The 25,865-nt window shown below is 37.5% G+C and overlaps 1 protein-coding gene and 1 pseudogene across 3 annotated transcripts in view; one reads left to right on the top strand and one right to left on the bottom strand.

Moving 5' to 3' along the window:
• RTTN (rotatin) overlaps positions 1–25,865 on the top strand; it is a 161,117-nt gene that overhangs the window by 60,833 nt on the left and 74,419 nt on the right. For all 3 annotated transcript variants that reach the window (XM_019432561.2, XM_019432560.2, XM_019432563.2), the window contains 6 exons: positions 85–153; positions 2,783–2,971; positions 4,091–4,330; positions 5,521–5,665; positions 14,725–14,879; positions 19,265–19,484. In XM_019432561.2, coding sequence (XP_019288106.2) covers positions 85–153; positions 2,783–2,971; positions 4,091–4,330; positions 5,521–5,665; positions 14,725–14,879; positions 19,265–19,484 — 1,018 coding nt within the window. The remainder of the gene's footprint in view (positions 1–84; positions 154–2,782; positions 2,972–4,090; positions 4,331–5,520; positions 5,666–14,724; positions 14,880–19,264; positions 19,485–25,865) is intronic.
• Positions 22,453–22,826, bottom strand: LOC109256859 (60S ribosomal protein L27a-like; annotated as a pseudogene).

Genomic DNA, 25,865 nt, shown 5'->3' with positions numbered 1-25,865 from the left:
ATTTGTCAGATGAAACCATGGTTTACTCAGTTGTTTCTTTCCTTTTGTGTGTGTGTGTGTGTGTGTATGTTTTTAATGAACTAGGTCTATTAATCCTTCTGATAAACCTTCTTCACCACCAGTCTTCAGTTTGCCTGTTTCAGTTTTTAGAAGGTAAGTGATTTATTTTTTTAATTTTTTTGAAGGTAAAATGTTACAGAAAGGGAAACCAAAATCTATAAGTTGTCACAGTTTTCATCTGGTATTTAAATCACATGATTTGTAGTGTTTTAATGTTCCCTTACAGTGGTGCTTTGGAGAGTTCAGTAAACACACGTTCTCATCACCAGCACTCCAAATCTGGATGTGGTTCGGATGTTCAGAGAGGTTGAAAGGACTATCCAGTGAACAAATGTGCTCACTCTCCAGTCTAGATTCAGCAGTTGTTAACACACAGGCTTAGTTGCTTTTCTGTCTCCCTCAGTGTGTTTATTTATTTATATGTAATTTTTCCTCTGATGCATTTGAGAATAAGTTTCAGACATAATTTTACTTCCTTTCTAATTATTCCACCATGTACCTCCTTAAATTAAGAGCATTCTTCTACATAACCACTATATTATACATGATCACATCTAAGAAAATTAAAAAAATAATTCTGTGACATGATCCAATTTCTCCAAAATGGTAGTTACCTCTTAGAGGAGGGCAAAGAGAGTAATTGACAAGAAAAGGGAACAAAGAGACTTTCTAAAGGGATGGAAATGTTCTGTATTTTATTCTGAGTGGTGGCCATACAAATGAATACAAATGGAAGAATTCATCAAGCTATATATATAGACTGAAAATCTGTGTATTTTAAAGATAAGTAAATATGTCTTAATAAAACTATGATTAATTTAAAAATAACATTCCATAGCTTGGTAGATATTATTACCTATAGTATGATCACTTTCACTGCTGTATGATATTCTACTGTTAATTTGCCACAACTTATTCATTCTCCAGTCAGAAGGCATTTGGATTGATTCTGGGTTTTTGTTCCTGTATCCACTCCTGTAAACATGTATGTTTCCTGGGATAGTACACAAGAGTTCCTTTTAGATATATTCTTAAAAGAGTCAAATTCCTTGTTTGTAGACATCACCCACTCTTTATGGTCTTTAGATTTGGCTAAGTCATCAAACTCAGAGAGCTACAGTAGATCATGCTTGGAATGAGATTGCATGTGTCGTTGCCGGGACCTGTCTTGGCTTAGAAGACCTGTGTGCTAATAGGAGATTCGGTGTCTAGTTAAGTGTGCCGTAGGCATAATTTCCAGGGCCCCACAAGACATGTCACTTGCAAGAGCCACAGCACTCAGGGGTGCTCAGAGGTCTGGCTTCCCATTATGCATTCATAGTTTATTCCCATACTTCCCAGCCGAGGTGTGGGAATCACTTTTAGTATAAGCAAAAAAAGCAGCTTAGTAATATTGTTGACATTCCATATCTATTTGGTTATCTTAGCTCAAGATAAAATTCATCCATAGAGAAGAAGAAAGGGTTTTCTTATGCCTTTACTCACAGTAATTTTGTTATTTTAAAACGTGTTGCCCCTCTGGTAGATGTGGTTTTTCAAACTGGTTGTGATGCATTAATTACTTGTGCCTTTTATTCCTTTCTTCCTTCTGTGTTCTTTAGGCTTAATTTGAAGTTTGTTTTCTAACTTACTAAAGAAGTCCCCATTGGTTGATTGCCTTGCCTTTTTTTGTTCGGTGCAAGTCCTTTCAATTGAGCTCTGTGCCCTTCCAGCAGGCCCTATGAGTCTGTTAGTGTTTTCTTGCATTCTGGCACAGAGAGATGTCCAAGAATCACCTTTCATTTCCCTCTCTCAGACCTGGTGTTAGCCATTTGTCTCAGGAATCTTGGTTACTTTTGTGGAAAATTTCAATTTTTCACAAATATTTTCTTAGATTATTCAGCCTCATTTGTACGTAGAACTCACTCTTAGCTTGTTTTTTGAGAAGTATGAAATGAAAAAGCACAGTAAAGGTTCCCCTTAGAAATCTTACCCAATTGTATTTATCTAATGTTAGTCACAACTCTGTGAATTAGGGGTTTGGTATATGTATTTTAGGAAAACTATTTTTTAACATCTGAACATGCTAGTCCTTGCTGTCCTGTTAAATGCTGTTAAATTAGCTTGGACTGGTTTAAGAGATCTTGCTATTGAGTCTGTTCTTATATCTAAAATATTTCTGGGTCCTCTTGGTGACGCATAGTGATTGGGTTTATTGGTGATACAACTACGTTCTCAAGTGAAAATATTAAGTTGTGATTTTTGTCATTCGGTGACTGCTGTGAACATAAGGCAATTCATTTAGCCTCTTTAAAACTCATTTTGATCATCTGTAAAATGGGTGTCACTGCCATGCCATGTAACTGAACAAATGATAAATAATATACAGCGTTTGGTATAAAGTAGACACTCATGTTCTAGCTGCAGCATTTTATGTGTGGCTCACTGTAGCCACAGGCCTTGACTTGAGAGGGCATTAGTTATCTCTGCAAACAACTCTAATACAACACAGAATCAGGTGAGTCTTCAGGAGAGACTTTGGAAGGTGTTTTTGGGAATTTAGAAGATGGCAAAAGAATAATTGGAATACTATAGACAGCATGGTAACTGTTCAAACTAGGGGCCGTGAGAGCGAGCTCCGTATTATTGGGAGACATAGAGGGAGCCGGCGTTTGTAGCTCACCTGTGTTAGTAGTGTTTAAGAATCTCAAAGTTTGTAACTGTTTGTATACATTTTCTTTAGGTATCATCTACCAGTGCATGTAGTTGGCCACCATGCTGTGAGTCCTTACTCCATGGTTTTGCCGTTATCTGCTGATTGTTTGGCCTTGAAGCCGGTCTCAGACATGCTGAGAATAGCTTGGAACTTGTCCTGGTATCATGGGAGTGAAAATCTTTTGAAGCAAATGAATTCCGAACCTAAAATCAAAGAGTAAGCTGTTACATTTAGTTGAAAAAGCATTCATATTTAATTAAATAAAAAAAATTTTTTAATGTTTGTTTATTTTTGAGAGAGAGCGAGAGAGAGCGAGCTAGAAATACAGAGTGCGAGCCAGGGAGGGGCAGGGAGAGAAGGAGACACAGAGTCCTAAGCAGGTTCCAGGCTCCGAGCTGTCAGCATAGAGCCTGACGCAGGACTCGAACTCAAGAACTGTGAGATCGTGACCTGAACCGAAGTCAGACACTTAACTGACTGAGCCACCCCCAGGCATCCCCATATTGAACTAATTACAAGTAACTAGTTGGGTTTTCTTTTTCTTTTAGGGCAAGTGGCTTTTTTACTTACTATCATCTGATTCTGCTTTTTCACTGAAGATTTTAATTTTTACTCTGTTTTAAAGATTACATGTGTTCATTACTTTTTAAAAACCATCACACAAGGAAATTTAAAAAGTACGTGCTCTGTGCTGTTTCAGAGATTATAGAAAGTTTGGTTAATTAATGGACATTAAGTCACTAGGAAAAGTCTTCTGGTTTAGAGTAAAAGTTCAGTATGTATATGTATAAATGTTGTTACCATTATTGTGATGAAGATTACTTTGAATATCCTGATATTCTGATCTGTCAGGACTTTCCTATTTGCATGAAAATTATATTTCTGTAAGCAGGAAAATGTCAATAGAAACAGGATGCTAGTGTAAAACTCTAATATTGACAGATATATATCAGATTTTCTTTTGGCCATGAGTCAGCCTTTAAAATGAAGATAATATAGGGGCCCCTGGGTGTCTCCATCAGTTAGGTGTCCGACTTTGGCTTGGGTCATGATCTCACGGTCCATGAGTTCAAACCCCGCGTCGGGCTCTGTTCTGACAGCTTGGATCCTGGAGCTTGCTTTGGATTCTGTGTCTCCATCTCTCTCTCTCTCTCTCTGCTCTTTCTCTGCTCACACTCTGTGTCTCTCAGAAATAAATAAAACATTAAAAAAAAAAAACTTAAAAGTAAAATGAAGATGATATGGAATTTTTTGGAGAGAGTTTATAATAAACATAAATGTGAGCTTTTATTTAGATAGCCTTATGTTGCTCTTCTTCTGTTTCTGTTTATTTAGGTGTTCAGACACGTTGAAACTATCCACAGAGGATACCCTTGCTCTGAAGGTGACGCACACAGCTAGTGGCCTGAGGGACTGTCTCCATTCCGTGGTCGAGGCTGCAGCCCACAGGGAAGTGAGGGCTGCCATCACGAGAATGAGTTTTTATCTTCTGAATGACAGATTGTCTTTAAAGAGCGGCACCGGCCCCTGTGGGCTGACCTTGAAGTCCTTGGCCTGGCACACTACACTGAACAGGTCAGTGCGTACAGCTCAAGGCCGCCAGTTTTGAAGGCCGGGAATGAGTTGTTTTTGGGTTTATCTCTACATCTTTGAAGATAAGAGCACACATTCTTCTCGTTACTGTCATTAGAGATATGTTTTCTCTGTAAGAAAGACTCTGTGATTTTTATTATCTGTAATAAATGTCTAACAGTAGCAAAAGAGAAAAATTTCCTGAATCACTGCCTTTTGGAACTAATAATAAACAACACAGTTTTTATGTCCTATCATAGAACATTTTGCCATCTTACAAAAGTAGACGATTAGGATAGACCTGGATGAACAAAGTGAATGTCTGTTCTGTTCACATTGTAAAAGAGCCGAGACATCGGCAATTGATTAATAGGTTTGGGATACCTGCCGTGGGCTGTTTTGTTTTCTTTTGCTTTTGTTTTGTTCTTAAGAAAATTACCTCATTTTTCTTTTTACTCTGAATTTCATGAAGTTGATTGCCATGTGGAGATCCTTTAGTAGTTATTGGGAAGGCTCTAGCTTATAAATTTAACATGTTTAACTGGTAGCAGATGGCTGCACTTGAAACAAGTAAGACTGACAAGCAGCCATTGCCAGCAGTTTTACATTTTAATCTTCTTGTGGATTTAGTCTCAGATGTATAACTTTCTATTAAACACAACATGTGCCATTTGCAAAATGCAAGGTTAAATGAATTTCCGACATGTGAACTCGAAATGTATCTCTCACAATTCAGAGGTCTAATTCGCCTTTTCCAGTGGGGTGCTGGGATCAGCCAGTACCTCTGTGAGAGAGCTGGCAGCTGAATTTCAGGATTCTTGTAAGTTAGTTGTTAAAACACAGCCATTCTTAAAAATGAAATTGTATAAATTTACAGTTAAATGTATTATAAGAAGAATGGAGGTGATGTCATCACTTCCTGATTATTTTGCAACCTTTTGCTGACACTTGTGTTCATGCAGTTGTTCCTGTCTGTTGTATCTGTGCTGTGGAAATGCCGTGTGCTGGTGTGCGTCTCTCCACAAAGGTGTGATGTGTTGGTGGCTTGCGTTCAGCCACGGGGAAGGCTTCCACTCTGGGAATTGGCGAACACAGCAAATCATCCCATCCCTTACCTGGTTGTTAAGTATTTGTCAGCACACCACTTACTGTAAAGAGCTAGAAACCATGAAAATTGTCTGCTTGTCTTGTAGGTTTCTACAAGTGCTTCCTGCTTGCACTGAAGATGAGAAACTGCTAATAGACATCATACATTTTTTAAATAAGTTATTGAAGGAACAAAGGAAAAACTCATCAGTAGAACTTCTAAACTGGCTTCTAGAATTACTTCTTAGACATGTAAGTGTTATTAAGGAATTGAATTTTAGGTTTGACAAATGATTTATTTGTAAAAATTAGTAATGCTATGTAACCAAAAAGTGTGACTTTCTTTTATAGCCCATGTTTTTAGGAAAGTATTTCCTTAAAACTTTGGAGTAGAGAAGATTTTCTCCAAGAAGAGGCATAATTTCGAACTTATAAAGAAGGAAATCTGTAAATGTGACTGCATAAAAATGACATGGCAGTGAATAAGACAGAAACCCTGTCCTCATGGAACACATTCTAGTAGAGTGGACAGAAAACAAACATATTCTGCAGGGGCAACAGTAAGTGAGGAAACATAAATAGGATAAGTAAGTGAGTGAGGAAACATAAATAGGATAAGTAAGTGAGGAAAAATAAACTAGGATAAGAGGGCAGAGGTAGGCAGGAGTGGAGATGCTCCATTAGATCCGACGGTCAGAGAAGGCTCCCCCTCTGACTAACATTTGGCCAGAGCACTGAGTTAACTGTCGCAGTCAGCCCTATAGGTATCTCAGGGAAGAGCATTCTGGCAAGAGAGGAAAAGAAATGCAAAGGCACTTAGTTGTCAGGGCCATGTTTGAAAGGCAACCAGAGGTCAGTGTGGCTGCAACAGGATGAATGAAGAATGGTGGTAGGAGATGAGATCAGAAGGATATTCAGACTCAAGCTCAAATAGAGCTTTGTAGGCTGAGGAGCTTAACCTAAATGAGCAAGGAAGCTGGTGGTGGATTTTGAGTGGAAGAGTAACATGATGTGATTTAAATTTGAGAAGATCGTAGTAGCAGCTGTCTCCAGAACCGTAGGTGGCATGATGGAAGCTGGGAGGCTGACACTAACCCAGAGGAGGGATGGTAGCAGCTTAGAGTGGTAACGGGGCCATTGGTGGAGAGGGCACTGACGCTCGCTCGCTCTCTCTCTCTCTCTCTCTCTCTCTCACACACACACACACACACACACACACACACACACACACACCTGTAGGACTGTGACTAAATGTGGAAATTATGGTTATGGAGTGCTATTTAAATATTACAAAAGATGAAAAGCAGAAATAACTAACAAAAGCTAGGAGATGAAAGGGGTAGATCAGGTAGGAACATAAAATAAGTCCAAAATATCATAAACAAGGTTCTATATGTACATGACTCTTTGATGGGGTTTTGTATTGTGTTCTTAGATATACCTGTGTTATCTGAAGAACTACATTTTAAAATTATTGCAAGTTTTTTTTTTTTTTTATTTTAAAAATGTTTACTTAGGGGCACCTGGGTGGCTCAGTCGGTGGAGCGACTGACTGCAGCTCAGGTCATGATCTCACGGTTCGTGAGTTCGAGCCCCGCGTCAGGCTCTGTGCTGACAGCTCAGAGCCTGGAGCCTACTTCTGATTCTGTGTCTCCCTCTCTTTCTGCCCCTCTCCCACTCATGCTCTGTCTCTCTCTGTCTCAGAAATAAATAAACATAAAAAAAACCAATAAAAATGTTTATTTATTTTAAGAGAGAGAAAGAGTGAGTGAGCATGAGCAGGGTAGGGGCAGAGAGAGAAGGAGAGAGAGAATCCTAAGCAGGCTCTGCACTGTCAACCCAGAGTCCCATGCAGGGCTCCATCCCACAAACTGTGAGATCATGACCCGAACTGAAATCAAGAGTTGGATGCTCAACCAACTAAGCCACCCAGGTGCCCCACAAAGTTTTCTTTAATAAACTTTATTTTTAGTATTTTTGTTTGGCCATTTTTTCTTTCAGATTACCTTTATTTTCAATTTGTGTAACTTATGACAGAACAGTTGTCCAGTGGGAGGGCATTGGTTTTGTTGGCTTCTGTATGAATGGCAAGAAATACTTTAAACACAGTTAAAAAGACATGATAAACAGAAAAATATTTCTAATACAAATGAGAGATGACGGACTAATTCCATCATCTTAAAGTGCTTAATTGATAAGTGAACCTTAATAATATGATTGAACTCCCAGAGAACATAGACTTACAAATTTTGCTCTCCTGTTGTGTTCTCGAGGATGATTTCAGAGTACCATATTTACTGTACTTTTATATTCTTTAATCGTTTAATTGTTAAAAATATTAAAGTATTTGGAGGCAGTTATTTTATGACCATTTTTAATAAAGCAAAACAGTAAAACCTTATGTCATTATAGTTCCTCTTTCAGCTTTTAGGCATGCTTAAATATTTTAGAGATTGGATATTAAAATATTATTAGAAGAATCTCTATGAAGCTTTTCCTCTAAGGTTTTTTATAAATTGATTTTTGATCTATAAATTTTTTATAACTTCATAATCTTTTTACACTTTTTAAAAGAAGAATAACTTCTAAAACAGTCTCCTCCTTAGGTTGAAGTTCTTATATTCTGGGAGTTAGGATTGCTTTGGGTTGTGAAAATGGTAGTTATGGTGGGCTTGGGTTTAGCGTCTTTTCCTGAAACTCTGTGCAGTAATTAATGTTTGTTTACTAGACTGTGTACATGGTATGTACAGTGGAAAAAATCACTATTTATGCCTATTAAAATATATTTACTAAATTAACTGTAACTAGAGAGTTAAAACTTAATATTTAGGGGTACCTGGGTGGCTTGTTGGTGAAGTGGCTGACTTTGGGGCTCAGGTCATGATCTCATGGTTCGTGGGTTCAAGCCCTGCATCGGGCTCTGTGCCGACAGCTCAGAGCCTGGAACCTGCTTCGGATTCTGTGTCTCCCTCTCTCTCTGCCCCTCCCCCACTTGTGCTGTGTCAAAAATAAGTAAGCAAAGTGTGAGCAAAATGGACTTAAGCATCCACTATCAAGACAGCTTGCTCTCTGTCATGCTACAAGGATTAAATTATTAAGTGTTATGTAAAGATGAATGTTCAGAATAAGAGAAGCCTGAAAATGGAAAGTCAAATGCCTTTTAAAGTTTTTCATTTAAAGTGGGTAAAGTAAGTGAGAGATGATTTAAGGTGAGTAAAATAGCATTTCCAAAGGAATTGTTTTGAATGTATGGACATAACATGAAGAGGTATGCAAAAGCAGTGGCAGAAATTGGTAACATCAGGCAGAATACTTGAGGACTTGATCAGGCAGAAGGATGTGAACAGGAAGTATAAAGAAAATCAGCTAATTGACTGAGGACGATTGAGAACCTTTCTCTTGTGAAAAATCGTCTGTGTGTTTTATCAGAACATTTATTTATTACAAACATTTTAGGCACTTTAGGAATTTATGACATTACTAATTTACATTTTAATGTAATGATAATTTGGTTAATGTATAAAATAACCTAGAAGTGCTGAGTTTGAATACCTTTCTTTTCAGAAGGCATTTCTTTTTTGAATTTAAATCCAAGTTAGTTAACAGATAGTGTAAGAATGGTTTTAGGAATATAATTTAGTGATTCATCACTTACATCTAACACCCAGTGCTCATCCCAACAAGTGTCCTCAATGCCCGTCATCCATTTAGCCCATCCCCCGACCCACCTCCCCTCCAGCAGCCCTCAGTTTGTTCTCTGTAATTAAGAGTCTCTTACGGTTTGGCGCCCTCTGTTTTCATCTTACTTTTGCTTCCCTTCCCCTATGTTCATCCGTTTTGTTTCTTAAATTCCACATATGAGTGAAATCATATGATACTTGTCTTTCTCTGACTTATTTTGCTTAGCATAATACACTCTAGTTCCATCCAATTGTTGCAGATCACAAGATTCCATTCTTTTTGATCGCTGAGTAATTAAATTTATATTTTTTGAAAGTTTATTTTTAGAGAGAGAGAGAGAGCAGAATGCATTTTTTTGATGGAAGTTCATAAAAGTGGAGCCATAATTCTTTAGCGGGGAGGCTATCAGTGCTACACAGCACATGGCTGTCTTTGTTGGCTAACTTTCACAGGCTCACGTGCGCTCAGACTTCACGGAGGACATTGCACGTCCCATTGTTGTAGGCTGCTGATGGACGGTAAAGTGGATGTGATGAGCGGTAAAGAAAATGAACCATCCTTGTAGAAATCCTTGCTTTTTGGAGGTCACAGTGACAAAGTTATGACCCACGTAGCTGGTTTAAAATTAGGATTGAACACTGATGTCTAAAGACAAAACCTTCAGGTGTGATTAAGCACTTGAGATCAGTAGGCATCAGTAGAGACTTCTCTTTATTGTACATGAAAAATGGTGATTCATCCTATATTTTAGAAGTGATGTTGCTGAGGTTTACTGAATCTTAATATTAACGTGTAAATCAAAGATGTGTTCTAAAGGGAAAAAGTCTCGGCAATTACAAGCAGAAACAAATTATTAACAGATTGAGGTTTTAGGGAAGAACCTTAGTTTTAACATCCTTTATGCGTCCTGTACAATATATTAACCTACTAGTCAGTAGTTTCTACTTAATTTTTATTTGTATATCAGGATTAATAATTCCTGATAGTAAAATTATATTTTACCAAGATGGAATTTGCATTAAAAACAGCTTGTTGGGGCATGTGGGATGGCTCAGTCAGTTGAGTGCCTGACTTCAGCTCAGGTCACTATCTCACGGTTCTTGAGTTTGAGCCCCACGTCGGGCTCTGTGGTGACTGTTCAGAGCCTGGAGCCTGCTTCAGATCCTTTATCTCCCTCTCTTTCTGCCCCTTCCCCACTTGTCCTCTGTTTGTCTGTCTGTCTGTCTGTCTGTCTGTCTCTCTCTCTCTCTCTCAAAAATAAATAAATAATAGGGTGCCTGAGTGGCTCAGTTGCTTGGGCGTCCGACTTCGGCTCAGGTCATGATCTCGTGGTTGTGAGTCCAAGCCCTGTATCGGGCTCTGTGCTGACAGCTCAGGGCCTGGAGCCTGCTTCGGAGTCTGTGTCTCCCCCTGTCTCTGCTCTTCCCCTGTTCATACTCTGTCTCTCTCTCTCTCAAAAATAAATAAACATTAAAAAGAATAAAAAACTTAAAAAATACTTAAAAAACCCCAGCTTTTATCATCCTCAATGGGGCAAAAATGAGAGCTTTTCCCCTGAGATCAGGAACACGACAGGGATGTCCACTCTCACCGCTATTGTTTAACATAGTGTTGGAAGTTCTAGCATCAGCAATCAGACAAGAAAAGGGAATCAAAGGCATCAAAATTGGCAAAGATGAAGTCAGTCTTTCACTTTTTGCAGATGACATGATATTATTCATGGAAAACCCGATAGACTCCATCAAAAGTCTGCTAGAACTGATAACATGGATTCAGCCAAGTTGTAGGATACAAAATCAATGTATGGAAATCAGTTGAATTCTTATACACTAATAATGAAGCAACAGAAAGACAAATAAAGAAACTGATCCCATTCACAATTGCACCAAGAAGCATAAAATACCTAGGAATAAACCTAACCAAAGATGTAAAAGATCTGTAGGCTGAAAACTATAGAAACCTTTTGAAGGAAATTAAAGAAGATACAAGGAAATGGAAAAACATTCCATGCTGATGGATTGGAAGAATAAATATTATTAAAATGGCAATACTACCCAAAGCTATCTACACATTCAATGCAATCCCAATCAAAATTGCACCAGCATTCTTCTCCGAGCTAGAACAAACAATCCTAAAATTTGTATGGAACCACAAAAGACCCTGAATAGCCAAAGTAATATTGAAGAAGAAGACCAAAGTGGGAGGCATCACAACCCCCGACTTTAGCCTCTACTACAAAGCTGTAATCACCAAGACAGCATGGTATTGGCACAAAAACAGACACATAGACCAATGGAATAGAATAGAGACTCCAGAACTGGACTCACAAATGTATGGCCAACTAATCTTTGACAAAGCAGGAAAGAATATCCAATGGAAAAAAGACAGTCTCTTTAACAAATGGTGCTGGAAGAACTGGACAGCAACATGCAGAAGGATGAAACTAGACCACTTTCTTATACCATTCACAAAAATAAACTCCAAAAGGATGAAGAACCTGAACGTGAGACAGGAAACCATCAAAACCCTAGAGGAGAAAGCAGGAAAAAACCTCTCTGACCTCAGCCGCAGCAATTTCCTACGTGACACATCCCCAAAGGCAAGGGAATTAAAAGCAAAAATGAACTATTGGGACCTCATGAAGATAAAAAGCTTCTGCACTGCAAAGGAAACAGTCAACAACACTAAAAGGCAACCAGTGGAATGGGAAAAGATATTTGCAAATATATATCAGACAGAGGGCTAGTATCCAAAATCTATAAAGAGCTCACCAAACTCCACACCCGAAAAACAAATAAGCCAGTGAAGAAATGGGCAGAAAACATGAATAGACACTTCTCTAAAGAAGACATCCAGATGGCCAACCAGCACATGGAAAGATGCTCAACGTCACTCCTCGTCAGGGAAATACAAATCAAAACCACATTGAGATACCACCTCACGCCAGTCAGAGTGGCTAAAATGAACAAATCAGGAGACTATAGATGCTGGAGAGGATGCGGAGAAACGGGAACCCTCTTGCACTGTTGGTGGGAATGCAAGCTGATGCAGCTGCTCTGGAAAACAGTGTGGAGGTTCCTCAAAAAATTAAAAATAGATCTACCCTATGACCCAGGAATAGCACTGCTAGGAATTTACCCAAGGGATACAGGAGTGCTAATGCATAGGGGCACTTGTACCCCAATGTTTATAGCAGCACTTTCAACAATAGCCAAATTATGGAAAGAGGCTAAATGTCCATCAACTGATGAATGGATAAAGAAATTGTGGTTTGTATACACAATGGAATACTACTTGGCAATGAGAAAGAATGAAATCTGGCCTTTTGTAGCAATGTGGATGGAACTAGAGAGTGTTATGCTAAGTGAAATATGCCATACAGAGAAAGACAGATACCATATGTTTTCACTCTTATGTGGATCCTGAGAAAGTTAATGGAAGACCATGAGGGAGGAGAAGGGGCAAAAAAAAAAAAGTCAGAGAGGGAGGGAGCCAAACCATAAGAGACTGTTAAAAACTGAGAATAAACTGAGGGTTGATGGAGGTGGGAGGGAGGGGAGGGTGGGTGATGGGCATTGAGGAGGGCACCTTTTGGGATGAGCCCTGGGTGTTGTATGGAAACCAGTTTGACAATAAATTTCATATTAAAAAAATAAAATAAAAAAACACTTTGATATTATGGAAATTAAAATTTACTGTGTCAAAAAAAAAAACAAAACAAAACCCAGGTTTGTTCATCTTGTCAGTATTTATCAGAGTTGGAGGAAAGGTGGGTGTAATTCAGCCTTTGGTTATTTGGAGCTAAGAATACTATAGTATATATATTTATTTTTATGACTTACTAAATGTGTATCTTGGTTGTTTTATTCCTATATAAAATGTAGAAGTTATAGTTATGTTTTATGTAATTTTATTTGATCCAAATGAGGCACTTTTTGTTCAGGATGAAAGGAAAAGATGAAAAGACAAAATGCTCTTTAGGTATGGAACATAGTAAAGTAAGCTAAAAGAAAACATCTGTTACCAATACTTTCTAAAGTCCCACAGGTATATTATTTAAAAAAAAAATGTTTATTTATTTTGAGAGAGAGAGCATGAGCTGGGGAGGGGCAGAGAGAGAAGGAGACAGAGAGAATCCCAAGCTCAGTGTGGACCTCGACGTAGGGCTTGATCCCACGACCGTGAGATCATGACCTTAGCTGCAATCTAGAGTTAGACGCTTAACTCTAGATTTTATCTCTTCTTTTATGTTGTAATATGCAGTACTGATGTGATGTAATACAGGGGACAGGATATTAACCATATTTGAAGTTAGATGATTCTCAGGTTGAATCCTTGCTTTGTTCATTTGTATGACTTTGGACAAGTTACATAACCTCTTTATAAACCTGTTTGCCCATCTGTAAAATAAGAAAATGCCCATCTTCTAGCTTAATCAAAAAATTAAATGGAGGAATCTTGTTTTCTTTGATTAATAACTATTCCAGCTGTCTTTAATGCTGTTGGTTAATGTAACATTTTCTATTCTTACTATTATTAAAACTAATCCTGTTACATTTCTTTAGTTACATTTTTTTCAAAGTTGGGAAACAAAAAATTTAAATAATACTAGTTTTATTTGTCAGCCTATCAAATCGGCAAAGATGACAAATTAAAAATTAATTAAAAATTAAAATTAAAAATCACTGATGATTTAGTAGTTGGTGTGGAAATCCTTATGATTGAAAAACAATCAGATATTAAAATACTGTGTTTGAAGAAATACTGATAACATTATGTTTATTATTTTTTTATTTTTGTTTAAAAAAATTTAAACATTTATTTTTGAGAGAGCCAGAGCACAAGGGGGAGAGGGCACATAGAGAGGGAGACACAGACTCTGAAGCAGGCTCCAGGCTCTGAGCTGTCAGCACAGAGCCTGATGTGGGGCTTGAACTCACAAACTGTGAGATCATGACCTGAGCTGAAGTCGGAAGCTTACCCAACTGAGCCACCAAGGTGCCCCTGTTTTTTAATTATTTTTTTAATGTTCATTTATTTTTGAGAGACAGAGTATGAGTGGGGGAGGGGCACAGAGAGAGGGAGACACAGAATCCAAAGCAGGCTCTGGGCTCTGAGCTGTCCTGACTTGGGGCTCAAACCCACGAACCGCGAGATCATGACCTGAGCCGAAGTCAGATGCTTAACAGATTGAGCGCCCCAGGTTCCCCAACATTATGTTTAAAAAGGGGTTACTATAGCGGATTTTTTCACTTGGTCTCAGTTTTGTTAAAAATACAGAATTAGAATTCTGTTTATGTTTATTCTCCCACAATGAGGATAGTATACACCAGTCTACTCATAGCAGCTACCTCTGTGAAGTGTGATCACGGGGTTTTTGTTTTTCTCATTGTGCGTCTTTATATTTTCCTCAGTTTTCTGTAATAGATGTGCTGGTCTTCTGTTGAGATAACATATGAAGCACCTTTTGAGTTTAGAGCATCTCTACTAATGCACTAGAGACCCGTACCTACAGGTTAGGTAATATAACTCTTAGGTAATCCAGAATGTGATTTGCAACAAAAATCTTTATAGGAACAACATACAGCTCAATTAGAGAGTAAACATATTTTTTTAATATTATTGTTTAGAGTCCAAACCCACTGTTAGACCTGCTGGTTCTGACGGAGTCACAGGCACGAGAGGAAACAGATGACATCCGGACTGCTGTCAGGCAACAAGTGCAGAAAGAACTGATTGCTCTTTTCAATACCTTGCTGCTCAGTTTCATGGCAGTTACTGACAGGTACCATTTGTGTTGTTGAAGGTTCGGGGACATTCATGTAGAAACTAGTTTCGTTTTGATTTCCAAAGAGTCTTACTTGTTTACTTGTTTCAAATTGAGGAAGCAAGACTTCAGTAGTAATCAGTTGTGGTCTGTTTGTTTTCATTTCAATGAAGTCTCTTGTATAGCCTGGTTATAATTTCGCACTCTCTCTCTCTCTCTCTCTCTCTCTCTCTCTCTCTCTCTCTCACACACACACACACACACACACACACACACACACACACACGCACACACATACACAGACAGTATTTTACTGTCTCTTGGTCCTCTCTTAATTCTCTATACATGTATCTGAGCAATCATACCCATTTCTGTGACTTTATGACTTTTTTTTAACTACATAGATGATTTTCCAATGTGTGTCTATAATTCTGACTTAAAATTTTTTTAATTAGATAAAATTTACTATCTTAACCATTTTAAAGTATACAATTGAATCGTTTTGGTATGTGTACAATGTTGTTCAACTGTCACCATTTAATTCTTTCTTTTCATTAGAAACTTTGTACCCTTACCCAAGCCTGTGGCAACCAACCACTAATTTTTGTCTCTCTGGGAATTTACTTATTCTGTACATTTTATATGAATGGAATCAGACATATATGATCTTTTGTGTCTGATTTCGCATCACGCTTTCGAGGTCCATCCATATTCTAGCACATATCAGTGCTCATTGCTTCCTATGACTGAACAGTAGTCCATGTACAGATAGACCACATTTTGTTTATCCATTCATCTGGTGGTGGACATTTGAGTTGTTTCTACCTTTGATTATTGTGAATAATGCAGCTTTGAACATTTACATACAAGTTTTTGTGTGAATGCATGTTTTTAGTTCCCCCGTATACACCTATGACTGGACTTCCTGGCTCATGTGGTTACTCTGTGATTATTTTCTTGAAGAAGTGCTGAACTCTTTTCCATAGCAGCTACACCATTTTACATTCCCACTAGCAATGTATAAGTGTTCTAATTTCTCTATGTCCTCTGTAACACTTCTTCTTATGGCCATCCTAGTGGTATAAACTGGAATAATTTTGGTTTTGATTTTATTTCCCTAATGAAAAATGATGTTGAGCATCCTTTCCTGTGCTTACTGGTTATTTGTGTATCTTCTTTGGAAAAATGTGTATTCAAGTCTTTTGCCTATTTTTGCATTGGGTTGTTTGTTTTTTTGTTGTTGAGCTGTCTTTTTATATATTCTAGACATCAATATCGTATCGAATATGGGGCACCTGGGTGGCTCAGTCGGTTAAGGGTCTGACTTTGGCTCAGGTCATGATCTCACAATTCGTGGGTTTGAGCCCTGCGTCAGGCTCTGTGCTGACAGCTCAGAGCCTGGAGCCCGCTTCGGATTCGGGTCTCCTGTCTCTGTTCCTCCCCTGCTCACGCTCTGTTTTTCTCTCTCTCTCTCTCAATAATAAATAAAGATTAAAAAAATTTTTTAAAACATCGTATCGAATATGATTTGCAAATTTTTCTCCCATTCTGTAGGTTATGTTTTCACTTTTTGGGTAGTGTCCTTTGATGTTTAAAAGTTTTCTATTTGATGAGGTCTTCTTATGCTGCGGTCCCAAGTCTCTGCTGGAGGGAAAGACCTGATCCCCCACACATAACATTTGAAACAAACCAAAGTGTCAAATACCCCTAATTCAGTTCAACACCTGACTAGATCTGAAAGCCATTTCTATGAGAAACTATTATGTAATTTGCCCTCAATAACTTTTTTTTTTAACATTTTATTTTTAAGTAATCTTTATACACAATGTGGGTCTGAAACTCACAACCCTGAGATCAAGAGTCGTATACTCTACCAACTGAGCCAGCCAGGTGCCCCTCAGTAGCTCTTGGTTGCAAAGGTTTGACATAAAATCACAAATGAGGAGAACTATAAAGAAGTAGGAAAATGTCTCCTGTAGTTCAGAGAAAAATATCATTAGAAATAGACCCACAGATGTCAACTATTACAGGAACTTTATTCTTATAAGTTATTATAATATATATTATAATATTATAATATATCATAATTATAATTTATATTATAAATAATATATAATATAATAAATGTAATTATATATAATATAAATTATTACTACAAATAATATTTTATGTTTTAAAGTTTATTTTGAGAGGGAGAGGATGAGTGGGGGAGGGGCAAGGAGGGAAGGAGACAGAATCTCAAGCAGGCTGTCAGCACAGAGCCTGACATGGGGCTTGAACTCAGGAACCATGAGATCATGACTTGAGCCGAAATCAAGTCGGATACTTAACTGACTCAACTACCCAGGCACCCCTAAGTAATATTTTAAATATAAATATAATATATATTAGATGAAAATATGGGTAATATTGGTAAAACTATGGAGAATATCAATAGCAGAGAAATGGAGACTACAGTTTTTCAAGTAAAAAATTCATCGCATGGGCTTAATAGTGGGCTAGACACAGTATAAAAGAGGATTAGTAAATTTAGAATACAAGTCAATAAAAATTTCACTAGAGAGGTCACCTAGGAGCCTTCTGAGGTGATGAGAATGTTTTATATGTTGTTATGCTTGGTGGTTACATGAGTATATGCATACATAAATCATGTCGTGTATCTATAAGATTCGTGTTTTACTACGTACATTGATACCTTATTAAAGTGCTGAAGACAAAAACAGTGAATCCGTTGATGGTAGATTCTGTGCAGCTAGACCTGTAGCTAGACCTGTAATGTGTATAGAATCTCCTGAGGGACTTGTTAAAATATTATCAGCAGCTCAGGAATGTACATGTTAGGTAAGCACCATAGGTAGTCCTTGGGCTAGACTTTGAGAAACAGCGCTGTGGACTGTTCTTGGATGTTGAGAGGAACTTGCGTGGTTATGAGACAAACTGGGTGTGGAGCTTGGGGAATGTTCACAGGGACTAGGAGAGGGAACTGGTGGCGGTTGAACTGGGATTGGTTAGATATTTGCAGAGGCACTATTTCCTTTGGTAGTTCTCTTTTGCAAGCGTTAAGGTAAGAGGGGCAGAAAATGAGAATGACTGGTATGTTAATTTAAAGAACAGAAGAACATTTTTTAATACTGTTGATTAGATTATAGTTGATTCTTGCACAGCACAGGTTTGAACTATGTGGGTCTATTTATACCTGGATTTTTTTGAATAAATACAGTATAGTACTTTTATGATTTTCTTGATAATATTTTCCTTTACCGGGACAACTGGCTGGCTCAGTCAGTAGAGCATGAAGCTCTCGATCTCAGGGTTTTGAGTTCAGGCCCCACATTGGGCATAGAGCTTACTTAAAAAAAAAAAAAAATAATGATAATGTTTTCTTTCCGCTAGCTTGCCTTTTTGTAAGAATACAGAGTATTATAACAGAAAACATACAAAATGTGTGTTAATTGACTGTTTTATGTTATCAGTAAGGCTTCTGGTCAACGGTTTGCTGTTAGTTGAGTTTTTGGAGAGTCACAAAGTATATGAGGATTTTTGACGGCACATGGGGTTAGTGCCTCTAACTGTACTTTGTTGTTGGTCAGCTGTACTTTGTTGTTGACCTGTGGGAAATACAAATTTATGCAAATAACTTTTAGGCTTTGTTGCAAGTTATATGTGTTTCTAAAACTTTAAAAGCAGTTGGATGTCAGGTGTATAAGAATTATGATCTTTAAAAATCATTCAACTATACTCGTATTTATTGTAATTCAACTACACACATATGCTACTGTAATACTGTAATATGTAAAAACATAGTAGTCATCAGTTTTGGAGTCTAAAAATCTGTATAACTGAGGAAATTTCAGATTTGATTCAAGCTTTGTTACACGCTGATACTTCTCCCAGGAATTTCATCTTTGGATCCATGCCTACCTATTAGTTTCAGGGATTTTGTTTCCCCCCCAAAAAAAAATGTTCTCTTGATTGTTTCATGTAAATTATGTGTCAAACTCATTAAAACCTTTTATTTTAGCTTTCTGGGGAAAACAATTTCAGCTAATTAAAAATTCAATTTTTGAATGATTTCAGATGATTAAAAGTATAGGTTTAATATATGCCAATTTAACTCATTTAAAGTATGCATTTAATTTTCCATTCTAATTTTTGGTTTTATTTTTGGGTACCAACACCAATATCACTTATCTCTTTTTCAGTGTAATTGTTACTGGTCTTTCACCTCATATTTTAACTATGTTTTCCTTGAAAAGCCTTGTTTTGAGACCGCCATTTCTCCTGGTTCGTATTTTTCTGACATACTAAGTTGTTAGTAACTCTCTACCATCAGTAAGTTAACCCATTAGCCCATCACACTTGTTCTCTTGTTGATTTTTTTCTTCCTTGCTTTACGTACACAGGAAATGCTTGGAACTTCTTCACGTTTTCCAGACACAGCTGGCTCTGAGACTGCTCCAGAGCCTGAGAGTCACTGATGCCCCTCACTTCTATGGCCTGCCTTCCCTCGAGAGGACCTTACGAGGGATGGCTCACCTCACGGCATCTCCGGGATGGAGCTCACACTCTCCTCTCACAAAGCCATTTGAAATTTGTGTCAAGTACTTGTCAGGTCTTCTTGAAGTAAGTAAAAATAACCGGTGACTGTAACTAAATAGTAACAACCCCAAAGAATAGCTATTTACTATTTATTGATCGTTCCCTTTGTGCCAGGCATGGTGTTTTTTTTATTTAAAAAAAAATTTTTTTTGTGTTTATTCATTTTTGAAAGACAGAGAGTGACAGAGCACAAGCAGGGGTGGGGCAGAGAGAGAGGGGGACACAGAATCTGAAGCAGGCTCCAGGCTTTCAGCACAGAGCCTCGAACTCACGAACTGTGAGATCATGACCTGAGCCGAAGTCAGATGCTCAACCAACTGAGCCACCCAGGCGCCCCTATGCCGGGCAAAGTGTTAGGTGCATTCTGTGTATCAGTATATTTAATGTAGATTATTCTGCAGTATTCCTATGACTCATTATAATGTGTTAAGTGTTTTAATGATTTTTATTAATAAATATGTAAGATCACTTTTAGAGTACACTCATTTTCAAGAAGAATAAACTAAGGCTTACATTTAAGTCCCCTCATTAGGTCATGTATTCACTTATGTTGTCTATCCTTTTTATTTGTGAAATACAGCACATATGTGGAGATTACACAGAACATACATAGCTCAGGCATCACATAGTGAACCTGCCTGATCGAGGCATTGCCAGCACCCAGGGAACATTTGCCATCCCCCTTTTTGAGCTCTTCTCTCCTGAAAGGTAGTTGTTACTTTGAGTTTATGGTAATCATTCTTTACTTTTCTTGGTAATCTTACCACTTAATTATGCGTATGTATTTGCAACAATTCCTGATTTTTTAAGTTTTGTAAAATGGAATCGTATGACTGCTTTCTGTCATCATTATGCTTCTGAGACTTGTTCATCCTGCTTCCTGTAGGTAGAGTTAGTTTACTTGTCCAGTGTTCACTACGCTACAGTGTTGAAAGATATTTTGGTTTTTTTATTTTCATTTCATGGAGAGCCATTTTAGATCCTGCTTCAGTGAATATTCTTGTCTCTCAGTGAAAATGAATTTTTGATAGTTGATTTTCTAACTATTGTTGAACGTGTAGAAGTGTACTCAGTTTTTATATATGAGCCGTCTACCCAGCAATCCTTGTTTCCAAACTCAAAGGAGAAAGGCCTTTAATTTTTCACCTCTCACTATGCTGTTTATGGTAGTTTTTTTCAATTAAGTAAAGAAAAGTAAGTTTCCTTTTAGTCTTGCTTTACCAAGGTGTTTTTTTTTTTTTTTAATAACAAATGTATAATGCTTTTTCTGTATCTTTTAAGATAAACATGATTTTTTTTTCCCCTGTATTCCATTAAGGTGATGGATTAGATTGATTCATTTAAAAATTTTAAACATCCTTGCATTTCTGGGAGAATTTCAACTTAGGTTGTGATGTACTATTCCTTTTATATATTAACAGATTTAGTTTGTTAATGTTTTTAGAATTCTACCAATTTTCTTATGCAGAAAATGGTTTTATAATGACTGCATCTGTCTTCTTTCTCAGGAAACTTTTGTTAGGTTTTAATATCAAAGTTAATCCATCTTTATATGTATAAATTATTTTTATGTAACTCTTATTTCCTTTTGAAATAGTTGATTGGAATTGGTGGTATTTAATGCTTAAATGTCTACTAGAATTTGATGATGAAGCAATTCAGACCTAGAGTTTTCTTTTGGGAAAGATTGTAAATGAATTGAATTTTTTAAATCTAGAATTTTGAGATTTTTAAATTTTAGGTGTCAGTAGTTATGTTTTTCTAGTATTTTATCTAAAGTTTTGAATTCCTAGCCCTAAGATTATTCATCAAATCATCTTATTCTTTAAATGTCTGTCAGATCTAGAGGGAGGTCCCATTTCATTCGAGGTATTAAACTATTCTTTCCTCTAGTTCTCTTGATTGGTCTTACTGTGTGTTTGTATGTTTTATTATTATCATTCTTTTCAAAGAATGAACAGTGGACTTTGTTGATCCTCCCTTTAATGTTTTCCCCCACTTCATTAATTTCTCCTTAAGCTTATTTCTTTCTCCTTTTGTTTTAATTTATGGCTTTTTTGTGATAGTCTTATTTCACTGATTTTTTAAAAATCTATTCTCAAGTATTTTTAGCTCTAATTACCTTCTAGGCATGGCCTTAACATTATCTCACACGTTCTGATATGCCCCATTTTCATCATTTGGGTCAGTATAGTTTTAGTATGATGTCATAAATATAGCAATGACGTAGTTCTACATAGTCCTGTTAGAGAAGAGCTTCCCCAGGGTTCCCTGCCAGCCTTGCATTTTATTCACGCCGTCCACAGAGGCGAGGCCTAATCACAGCCTATCTAAGTCTTGCAGAACTTCCTCTGATCCTTCTGGAACATGAGAACATGGGAGGCTTGTGAGGAACTGCTACAAGACTGTTTCTGACTTGCTTCAGTCTTCCTGGGATGTCTGTCACGAGCCTGTTTCTTACTACCTCCTGGGTTCTGATGAGTGAGGCTTTCTGCCTCAGTTCCCTTGCAGGATAGCTGCAGGCTGTAAGCAGCTCGGCCGCAGCGGGGCCTGGGCTCCTCCGCAGAGTGCCCTGCTGTCTGCATTGCTGTCATCTGGCCCCCCTGTTTCAGTGTCACCCTGCGAAAGAGACTGGGAGCTGGCGCTTTGGCTACTATTGCTTTTGTTTTTAACGTTAAGTAATAACCTGTCTGAATCTAAAAATGACTCATTGTTTCCTTATTGACCAAATCTGTCAGCATTGCTGGTCTTGAAAGGTTCGGTGATAGTCAAGGTTGAATGATAGAGGTTGGGCTCTTTAACTGTATTAGGACGTCAGCAAAGACTCTTCGAGGAGGCAGTGTTAGATTTTCAGAGATGAATGATTGATATCATGGGCATTCTAGACATGGGATGCTTCGACCAACTTGTATCCATAACTTCCTATTCCTTTTTTTTTTTTTTTTTTTGGAACGCACTTGCCAGGATTTAATGAACCTTCTTCCATGTGGCTTCAGGCCTTCACGCTGACAGGCTGTTTGGGGAGCTTGCCCTTCCCCCAGACTTTGCAGTAGCCCCATCGCACCATATCGGTTATGGGAGCAGCTCCCATCTTGTTTTGGGCAGCATTTGCCTGTGTCTCCTCACTGACCAACGTCCAAGGTTTATCGAGGTTGACAGTTGGGCAGAAGCTCTGGCTCCTCTTTAAGTGGTAATGCCCCGTGCCAACCGAATGATATTTGTTGATGTGGATCCTGTGGAGATGCCACCAGCATTCCCCTGGTCTCCGGGGTGCTTCTGGTGCTTGCTGATGCAACCGTGGCTGTGGCTCACGTGGCCCCGAAGTTTCTGGGTCTTCCCTAGTCTGGATGGCACGTCAGCAGCCATTCCTCTTTATGCTCTGTGCTCCCACCTGCAGTCACACAGTCTGCCTGCCACCAGATACTCCTTTAAAAGCTGAAACCTTACAGCCCAAAGCTCTCTATCAAGTGCATAAGGAATTTTGTAATCTTGCATTTTGAATCTTACATCAGTTTTATTTTTCCCCCCACATCTCTGAAGTTTCAGTTTTATTTGGCCCATTTCACTAAATAAAACTTATTTTATTTTATTTATTTATTTATTTTTAATGTTTATTTATTTTTGAGACAGAGAGAGACAGAGCATGAACAGGGGAGGGGCAGAGAGAGAGGGAGACACAGACTCTGAAACAGGCTCCAGGCTCTGAGCTGTCAGCACAGAGCCTGACGCGGGGCTCGAACTCACAAGCTGTGAGATCTTGACCTGAGCCGAAGTAGGTCGCTTAACTGACCGAGCCACCCCGGCGCCCCAATAACACTTATTTTAAAAGTCTATTTCTTCATATAATTTCTTCTCTTTTCTATACAGAGTTTAAGGTCTCTCTCATTCATTTACCTTCCTTTAGGAAGTCTTTTCTTATCTTCCAGACATACACACTCAGGGAAGAGTGACCGGCCTCTTCCTAGGTTGTATACCTGTAACAGTTTATATATGCCATTATTATGGTGCTTAAGACATTGTATCTCTATTTTGTTTTACGCGTTGATCCGTTGTTAGACTGTAAGCTTGTGGGAATCACCTTTGTATCATTTCCACTAACCCATAGCGTCCCATTATCCTAACATAGTGATTGGCACATATTGTTGAAATAACAACTAATTTAATTTATATGTATCTTACATGTGGTTTTAAATTAGAATACAGTTTGAGTAATATTGAAATGTGATTTAAATGAATATATAAATTATGTGTGTTTAATTTTTGTGCTTTCATCATTAAATCATGCTTTAGGTGATGTTTGTATATTCAGCTGTAAACCATGCTTCAGATGATATTAACTAGAATTTATCTCAAAAGTATATCTTATTTTGTTAAAAAGATTTCAAAATCCTAAATACTCTTATATGTACTATAAAATTGAATATGAATTTGAGTGTAGCTGTTTTAATCGAATAAACTTTTTTTCTGGAATAATTATAAATACTAAAAAAGTACACATGGTCAGTGTATGATGAGTTATTCTAACCTTCAAGGTGTCATAACACAGAATTTATACATTCATACAGAAATGGATGAATTTTTAGAACAGTTATGTTAGCTTAAAGACCTTATTGTAGTATTTTTTAAAAAGTCAGATCCTCTAATGCATTTAAAATATAATTCAATATACAAGTACCTAATTTATAGCATTGTGTGTAATGTGATTTGTATATACTCCATTTATAAACCTTTTGGAACTCATCTCCTCTATGAAGTGACTTACCTGTTTCCAATCAGGGATATATGTGAGGGTTGACTATAGCAGTGACTGAAGAAGTTAGGTGTTAACATTGTTTATATTTGGAAACTATCGGGAGTGCTTTTGTTTTTGAAACTGTGTAAGATTCAGATCACACGTTGTGTTTCAAATACCAGGAATTAAAAGGAGCTTTCTATGGTTTTGGAGAACAAAAGGGTTTCTTAGTTCTAGGTGAGAAATCGAGGCAAATGTATTAGCTAAGGAGTAGATAAAAAAGTACAATCCCTGTTTTAGAATGTTCCACAGTTAAGAAAAACTTGGTTAGCAAATCTTGATTTGGTATAAACAGAGGAGTATACTTCACGCTTTACACGTCTTGGGAAGAAAATCTTTTTGTCTTCACATTAAGTGACAGGAAAATAATATGAAGAAATCTGTCACTTGTTAGACATTGTGGCAGAGTCCCATTAAATCTTACTTGGGACCTTTTGCTTAGTTACATAATTAGTAAACATTTAGATTTATTTTCCTACTAAAGAATCAAGTAAGGCTTATGTGAATAGACATTGAAACAAAGTCATTGTTGTTCCAAATGATTTGCTTTATAGTTTCTCACTAAAGTGGACTCCTTTTCAGAAGGGAGCTGTATTTCTAGTATAGGTATTTTGTTTTGCATAGTGAAAATAGAATGGGAATATTTGCTTTTCGTGGTTGAGAAATGAGGCTTTTAAACTAAGCATGATACGTTATGATAAGTGCATAAACTGTGATAATTACATTCTTAAAACCAGACAGATGGAGTATAATTCCACAGATATGACCAAAAGGTCAGATTGAAAGGAAATAATCCCTAAATTCTTGGCTTATCACTTACCAACTGGGTATGAAACCATCATACTGTAGCTGTCTCCAGTGACTTAGCGGAAGACAAGAAGGGCTTGAATCATTCAAGTGTCTTATTCTTAAGATAGTCCCTTAAAGTTTTAAACTTTTAATTATGAAAACTTTCAAACATACAGACATGAGTGTGTAGTAGAGCAAAGCCTGTCACCTATAATTTCAGCTCCTGGACAATCTTGGGTTATTTTTCAGACATCATATTTAATTATTTGGTTTATGAAAATTCTGATGTAACATACAAATCCCATATTATCTATGAATAAATTGCTTCTGTTAAATAAGCTATGCCTATCATGATTTATTATTTGTGCCATCTTTTTAAAAAAAAATTTTTTTTTTAGTGTTTATTCATTTTTGGAAAGACAGAGACAGAGTGCGAGTGGGGGAGGGGCAGAGAGAGAGGGAGACACAGAATCCGAAGCAGGCTCCAGACCCTGAGCTTCAGCACAGAGCCCAACGCGGGGCTCGAACTCACGGACTGTGAGATCATGACCTGAGCCAAAGTCAGATGCTTAACCAACCGAGCCACCCAGGCACCTCAATTTGTGCCATCTTTTTGAAATAATCTGCTGCATGAACTGAAAAGTAGTCTCTATTTTAAGACAAAATGACTTACTTTAAAGGATTCTGTGATGGATAAAAGCATCCAGAGTCCTTGGGTGAATGAACTGAAATACTTGACGTTGTATTGGTCAGATAATAGATAGTTTCGATTGTTTTGACTCAAAACAGATTTTTCCTTTATAGTATGTTGGCACTTAAATATA

The sequence above is a fragment of the Panthera pardus genome, unplaced genomic scaffold, assembly GCF_024362965.1.
Source record: "Panthera pardus isolate Hobbes unplaced genomic scaffold, ASM2436296v1 HiC_scaffold_15, whole genome shotgun sequence".
Classification (NCBI taxonomy): domain Eukaryota; kingdom Metazoa; phylum Chordata; class Mammalia; order Carnivora; family Felidae; genus Panthera; species Panthera pardus.
This window is presented reverse-complemented; position numbering and strand designations above follow the sequence as displayed.